The sequence below is a fragment of the Gossypium raimondii genome, chromosome 8, assembly GCF_025698545.1.
Source record: "Gossypium raimondii isolate GPD5lz chromosome 8, ASM2569854v1, whole genome shotgun sequence".
Lineage (NCBI taxonomy): Eukaryota > Viridiplantae > Streptophyta > Magnoliopsida > Malvales > Malvaceae > Gossypium > Gossypium raimondii.
The window spans coordinates 42,562,889-42,571,356 of record NC_068572.1 but is presented as its reverse complement, the minus strand read 5'-3'; the positions used below and the strand labels follow the sequence as shown (position 1 = coordinate 42,571,356).

Here is an 8,468-nt window from a genome sequence, read left to right as displayed (position 1 = left end):
GATAACCATAGAGGCGTTCATATAGTTAGGTGGCCACAAAGGCGTCCACCTTGACAGACTCCGCCATGAGGGTGCATTTAACAGATACAGCCTCGAAGGCTTTCATAAGATAGAATAAGCCACAAAGGCATCCACTTTAACATACTTCATTAGAGAGGTGTATTCACGGAGTTGACAACTAAGGCTCTATAAAACATATATCACCATAAAGACTCACGTATAATAGAGAATAGCCACAAAGGCTTCCACATATCTGAGAACAACCACAATGGCTTCAAAATTTTGACCAAATGGTATTTTTGATGATAGGGATTTGCCTAAACTCAACATCTTGAGGTTTGCCCCTCATCATCTGGTACTCGCCCAACATTCTTTTATCTTTTTCCCCACATGACGGCATAGTTCTAGATTAGGTCTTACACTATATGGTCTTCTTATCCCCATATGATGCCATAATCCCAGACTAGGTCTTACACTATATAGTCTTTTTGCCATAGCAATGGACTTTCATATCAGAATTCGTGTTTACTGTCCCGACAGACTCACACACAAGCAGACTCAACATGCAGAGTTATGCGACTCATGTAACTTATGCATAGACTATTTATGCAGACTCATACTTAACAGACTTACTTTTTCAGACTTCTTCACACTGATGCATTTACATTTTCAGATATTTAACTCATGTACTTGAACTTCATGCAGAGGCTTGTTCATGATAGTATCATACTCTCAGACATATTCATGCGTGTACATACTTTCTTCAGAATTTAAATATATTATCAAGCTTATTTTTTCTTCATAATAGAGGCACATCATCTTTAAGCATCACACTTGCATATCTTAAGTTTTCATTTCACAGATTAGCCTTTCTAAACAAACAAGACTATCATGCAAACATGCAAGTAAGAGTCATTTTAAAGGCTCACCTATTAGCCTCAAATGCAGCTTAAACTTCATATTTAAGCTTTCTTTGTAACATCCTTAGCTTGACTCTAGATCCTTTGCCTAGCCAGATGCTACAACCTCATTTTCCCTTGATAGACGGAAACATTTCATTAGAACTCATTCAGGTAACCTTTATCATCACTTTTAACCCAAACGTAGCTTCATTTCTTCATGCATACTTACAAATCTGTGTTTTCAATAAGCAAAAGTAGGGGACTTACCTTAATAGAAGGCATACTTTTCAACAAAACTAGAGTTTTCAGGCTTAGCTTCTAGAGAGAGACGTTTCTCTCTGCCTTAAACCTCAGAATTAAAGAGGAAGGCAACCCTCCTTTAACTTAACCTGAGTGCTCTTTAACTTAACCCAAGTCTTCTTTAGAATTGGGCAAACGTCACATCAAAACTGAGCTATTTTTTTTACTATTGTCTGCCACTTCCAGAACTTGCTTAGATATCTCGTTAGCCTTCAACTTTTCTAGTTCTCATTTAGTTAGTTCTAAACTAGCCCATCTCCTACATTGACTGGCACAGGACCATATTAGTTACATTTATGCTATATAATGGGCTTATACCCATTCCTTTAGTTCATTTCTCTCATGGTTACTAGTCAGATTTCATTCATCATTGTAATCTGACTGAGAATTCACGTCCACTCATTTATATTGAAGTTTGCCCAATCTTATACGCCTAAAAGAGTGCATTTGGGCGCTTACCATCTCGCCAATCATATTTCATCTCCCTTTTATTATGATTCCTTAACCTTGCCTATTATAGAGGGTCTTACAGACAGAACACTCTTGGTTCGCCTATTCTAAACGCCAAGACGAACTCTTGGACAAACACTACTTCACCAATCACGCTTACTTATAGTCATGTGCCTTATCACATATATTTACTTACATATTGCTCTTTCTTAATCCATTACACTTATACACTATTCATACTAGTGTTCCTTTCCTTTAGTTCAAAGTCCGTCAGACTAGGCGCTCTTAGAAAATAACTTAATCAAATCCTACGTTAGGCACCAAAACTAATTCTCTAAGACTTATATACGTACTTAGAACTTAATCCTTGTGCCTTGCTTGTATGAACATCGTTCTGTCACTGGAACTTTATCTAGTGGGGTGTTACATAACTTGTACCAAGCGGTGAGCCCGATAGGGTATCTGTATACTTAGGAAGAAACCGAAATGGTGACTTAGGTGGTAATCCTTAGTGAAGATGAGACCGAAATGGTATTCTTAACTAATGGTGATAAATAACTCAATCTAGGATAATTAATTATTTAATTAGATAATTAGAGATTTAATCGATCATAGGCTAGAGGCCCATATTGTCCACACTAGGAATAAGAAGGTCCATTAGGTTGATTTTAGGTTCATTAATTTCATTAGTTTAATTAAAATTTTTATTTGGATTAACACTACTAATCGTCAGTCGATTAGATTAGTAATTATTTTTTGTAATTGATTTAATAATAATTTCTCTAATTCGCAATCCATTGGATACGATCCTTAGAATATTTACCAGTGTTCCGTTATAACACTTCTATATTACAAATTGACTTGTACGCTTGTGGACAACGCCGATTTAATTATATATATTTTTGGTGTGATATTTATACTATAAACGATAAAAAGTTTATAGGTGGTCACTTTTATCACATGGATTATCATTAATTTGATTTCGAATTTGTTTGCATTAATCATGGATGATTAATGCTTCCCCGAACAGCCTCCAACTTAGGCATAACATAGTCATGCAAGGTTTTTTTGTTCCATCAGTGGTGGTTGTGGTTGTTGTCTTTCTACTCATTGGTCTTCCAACAGCTGGTCTCTTTACGAAGGTTGGCGTCCCTCAGATGTTGAGCCCTTCTCGCGTGTGTAATGATATGTTTTGGTTTTGGCTTGAATAGTAAGACACTATTACCGGTTCGAGTCATACACCACCTCCTACAAAACTCAAGAAAATAAACAAATTACAAAACTTTCAAAAAAATAAATAAAAATGAAACAAGAAGAAGTTGTATCTATAGATTAAAATTTTGTCACTTATCTCGTACAAAACATGCAACTAAACTAAAAGAAATTACTCAATCTTGCACCGACCTCCCCGGCAAAGACGCCAACAACTTGACTGCTATCACGCGTGCACATTAAAAGGATAATTTTATAAAACAATTTAAAAGTGCAATTTTTAACTGCAAGCGTACAATGTCAGTTATAATATTTATAGTTCTGATGGAACATGAAGTATTGAAAGGGGTCGAACCTAAAGGGGGAGGCGATTGAGAAATTCCTAGCTATAAACATGCAAAAGAATTAGTCTAAACAACTAATCGTTAAAAGCTATATTACAGGAAATCATAAAATGATGAGTGAATAACCTAAATTATCAATTAACTACCTGAAGGACTAAATCATAAAAGGTGCAAAGTTATAAAATTCACGAATAACTAACAAACGGTGGTTCGTTGACTTTAATGTGCTTCACTAATCATTTAATTGAGGTTCTAAACTGTTTAAACTCCTAAAGTGATTTTGTTTTACCTCTCGGTCTCAACTTTACCCAATTAGGCAAATTAGTTCAGTTTATCTCTCGATCTTGCCAGCTAACCTGGGATTAAAGAATTGGTGCTCAACAAGATTACCTCTTGGTCTCATTTGCCTAAAGCTTCCCTTAAGGGCATAAATCCAAAGTTTTTATGTTCATTCAATTAGTCCAATTTGTTTCAATTTAGTCCCCTAACTAAAAATTAGCTTACCCACTTCCCCATCAACCAATTCCTTAAAAGTTTAGTTACTCATGTTAAAAACTAAGCTAATAAACATAAAACAACAATCATGGAAGCTGTTAAAGAAAACCTCAAGAAAAATATAAAAGTTGGGATTTTCAATGAAGAAAACTGAAAAACAAAGTAAAGATGAACATCTAACAACAAAATAAGAAGCAAGAAACATTAAAAGTACAGACTTTAACAACTAAAACTAATAATACATTAAGCAAAGATGAAAATGTCATTACAACGGAAGGAAATGAGCTAAAAGTGCAATTTAACCCTAGCTACAGTGTTAACAAACTTAACTACCCCTAAAGAACAACAAGAACAACAATAAAGTGCAGGAAAAATAAACACTACACTAAGGAGGAAGATGAAAAAAAGAAACCATAGAAAATCCTAAGAGAAAACTAAAGGAAACTAAAGCAAAAACTAAAACTCATGTGGCCTCCTCCCTCCTCAACCAATTTTGCTAATTTAGTTGCAATTTCTGACCCAATTTGTTACCAAGATGCCCTTGAATAAGCCTTCATTGATTGGTACTTAATTCACGACGGAATGTGCATGTATACACAATCGTTATCAAGTAATAAGTGAGTAAAAGAGTATCGTATCCACAGGGACTATATCAATAATTAATAGATGGAAAACTAACATTTAAAAAGTTGGTAAGAAGATAAAATATTTGGAAAGTGATGAATGTTCCAATTAACCTAAATTAATGATTAATATGCAAATGTAAATAAAAAATGCAATAAAATGTTTAAGTAACAATTCATAAGATTTAATAACAATAGCATGAATAAGTTAGAATAATTACAATTCTTGACTTAATTAGTTCGTAATTATGCTTAATAAATGTTTAGAGAAAAAATCCATAGCAACTTAATTATCTATATATTAACTTGAAATCTAAAATTCACAAGCTTGTGTTGAAGTCTTATGATAGTCACTTAAAAAACATACGTATGTTTACAAACAACCACATCAAAATTCAATTATAATGTGATTTTCCAAATATTATCTGAAGTATTTCCATACATGATAAATATAATAGTAGATGTAAGCAAACTTTAAAAATGATGTTACGTAGATTGTGAAAATAAAATTAAAAATGAAACTTCTTAAATACAATTTTACAAAATTAAAATTCATTAGTCATGTTATACATTAAACTAAACTAAAATTGATTTATAGATTTGGGACTTATCTCATCCACCACACACAAAAGAAAATCCTCTGCAGCTGACCTACCAACTTCAGTGGACCCTCCACGATACCCTAATTGGATACTTTCGTTTTGGGATGGACACAATTGCCATCAATTTCATCCTTGGTTCTGGCTTTTGGGTTCCATCACCAGCGAAGGTTGATGGCTGATGGTGGTACCAACCACTTCATATATTAACTGATTCTTTTTTATTTATGAAATTTTATTTAATTAATTAACAAACATATCTAAATCCCCAATTAAGTTCCTACTTTTTCAGACTTCGTCTGAAAGAGTTTGAGTAAACTAATTAAAAATAATTGACACCTTTCGCTTTTCACACCTTTGATTCTTTTACCGCAATTATTTTCGTCCCTAATCGATAATTAAAAATATAAATCAAAACATGAAAACCTTTTAAAGTAGGCAAAATTTATGATTCTTACGTCATTTTGTTCGCTACAACGATGAACTAACCTTTTTTTATCATCATCTGATACCCTTTACATCAAACGTCTAGGAATCAACTTTATACGGATGAAAAAAAACAAGAGAACCCTAGTGCTTTCCGCATTATATAAACCCCTTCTATAATATATCTTTTTCCTCTAATATCAAGCTTTATAAATATTGAACTTCCCAAAGTTCCGTTTGGTACGAGTTTACATGTTGCTGTGGATTATCAACCATGAGCAACGTGGCTAAGTTTCTCAGATACTCTTCACTCACTATCTTCGAACAACCCATTGCAAAGGACCTTTGGCCATCCTCTACTTCTTCTTTCTAGCTTCTTCTTCTAGGGTTCTTGCCTTTGGGTAATCTTTGTTGTTGGGTTTTTTTTTTTTTGAAGAAAATATGAGTAGTGGAGAGAAAAGCTTGAGGAACTTCCATTTACACCTACCACACCTTCATCATCATCATCATCAAGGGAAGAAACAAACGAGGGATGTGCCAAAAGGGTATTTGGCAATCATGGTGGGATCACAAGGAGAGGAGCGACAGAGATTTGTGGTGCCTGTTATGTACTTCAATCACCCCTTGTTCATGCGACTGTTGAAAGAGGCGGAGGAAGAGTACGGGTTCGACCAGAAGGGAACCATCACAATCCCCTGTCATGTGGAAGAATTCAGGAATATACGGGGCTTGATTGATAAGGAAAAGTCTCTTCATCATCATCATCACCATCATCATGTGGGTTGTTTTAGGGTTTGAATAATTTGTTGTTATTTACTTCAATGGTTTTCAAACAAACTCGGGCGAAAACCATGACCATGATTCACTTCAATAGTCTATCTTCTTCAGTTTTTGTGGGTTGATTTTGTAAATTTGGGGGCTGTTTTCTTTTTTCAGTTTGTTTTTTGGCTAGGCCTTAGATGGTTGACGAGGATGATGATAAAAAAGATGATGCGATAATGGTTACAGATGTTGCTTCCAATTGTAGTGACTTTGGGTTATTTTCTTAGAACTGTAATGAAAATAATAAAAAATAAAAAATTAAGCAAACGGCATTTTTCCTTTTCTTTTCTTAATGTTTATTCTTTTCTCTCCTTTTTCTTCTTCTTTCCTTTTCAATCTTAAAATGAATATATTTTAGATTTGGATGGTGTGCGGCATCATTGGAAATAGTCCAAAAAATCATAAAATAAAATTTATATTACAAATTAAAAAAAGAAGAAGACTGTTGAACTAATTTGTAATCTTGTACGTACAAGTTTGTGGATTATAAGGCCCTCCTTTTAAATTAATACTTCAATTCATTTTCAATTTCAATTAGTACAATTGATTAATGCAACTTAATTCAACCAACCATGTCAAATTTTCTCTTCTTTCATATAGTTGTTGCTATTGCTTTAAGTTTGAATTATTGAGCACGATAACTTTGGAATTTTGATATCATTCTCAGTCAATTGTGGAATTATTTTTTATTTATCTATATTTCTATATTATTATTTAAATTTCACGAATCAATAGGATAAAAATTTAAAAATATTTCTTTTTTTCTTAAAAACCAATATATAATTTACATGTTGTGAGATTTGGACTCGTGACATTTGAATCAATAAAATTTTAATTTTACTAATCAATCAAAGTTTTAATTTAATATATTTTTATGCATTTTAATTTAATTATGCACACTTTATTACCTCCATGATAAATAATTATAGTGCATTTAATATTATTAATATGATGTATTTATGTGTTTAAATTTTGTTTTACTCACAATATAATATATTTTTATTTTAATATCATACATGTTGTATAACTTATAATCAGTACGTTTAAAACCATACATTTCATTATTTATTATATATTATTTTTAGGCGGAGGTGTGGTTGAAAGACTCAGGCTTACTTGGAGGAATGGACAGAGATGATTGATTTTTGAAGTGAATAGTATTGATGTTATTAACATATTTACAAGTGATGCTAAAGATTGAGAATTTAACTTAATTCGAAAAGCTCGAGACTATTTGAAAGAAAGGGAGGTGGTTATCCAACATGTTTATAGGGAGGGTAATAAACTTGCTATGGCCTAGCATCGATAGCTTGGGGGCAAACATTACTAAGTGTTTTCTATTATTCTCCTCCAGTGGTGCTTCTTGATCAACTTGGTGCTGATGCTATTGGTGTTTTAATTTATGTATTTCCTCTTCTATTATATATATAAAAAAAACATAATTTACAGATGCATACAATTGTGATAAAATTTCTAGTGCTATTATTAATTCTTTAACTTAATTGATATCACAAATTAACTGAACATTAATTCAATAAGAAAATTTTAAAACTATTTAAGAAAAGTAATAATAAATATTATAAAGTAAGTAATTTTATTTTTTATATAAAATCTATAAAAAAACCAATATAATCCTAAAATAAATCTAGAAAAAAATATTTGTTATATAAATTTAGTAGAAATCCTATGCATGGTTGGACTTAAAGCAAATAATCAATATCACAAAATTTAAACAAATTTTTTTAATAATAATCTCATTATAGGTTCTTAATATATTTACTTTATTCATACAATGCCTAGAACTACCCATAATCCCTCCCAAAACCTTAAATAGGAGTATAATGCGTTTTAACGTACTCGACTCACGTCCTCCTACACCGGCAACAATATCCATGCCAATGCAATTGAGCTAGGACTCAATCGGTAAATTTTGACCACAAATTTATTCGCTTTTTATTAATATAGATTTTATATAATAAAAAAAATACCATAATGTAGTTTAGATTAAAAGTTTGTATTGATACATGAACCGGATACATTGTCCATAATTTAATAAATAAACTGAACCATGTATTTGATAATATAAATCTGTTGCTGTTGTTGGTTAGTGTTGAATTTAAAATCATGGATACCTATATCACACATTGTTGTAGCTTTATCTATAAAGATTATTGTGTTAAAACTCTGATATGAAAACCCAGTGTGTTCATCATAGATATGAAGAAGAAAGGTGTAATAAAGAAAGAGTATGGACCATTGTCTTAGATTCACGAAATCTTGAGTCACTGAGAGAGT

General features: G+C 32.2%; 1 protein-coding gene across 1 annotated transcript; it reads left to right on the top strand.

Annotated features, from left to right (window-relative positions):
• Positions 1-5,550: 5,550 nt before the first annotated feature.
• Positions 5,551-6,440, top strand: LOC105791519 (auxin-responsive protein SAUR32). The gene has a single exon (XM_012619604.2). The coding sequence runs from the start codon at positions 5,793-5,795 to the stop codon at positions 6,147-6,149; it is 357 nt and encodes a 118-aa protein (XP_012475058.1). The 5' UTR covers positions 5,551-5,792; the 3' UTR covers positions 6,150-6,440.
• The last annotated feature ends 2,028 nt before the right edge of the window (positions 6,441-8,468 follow it).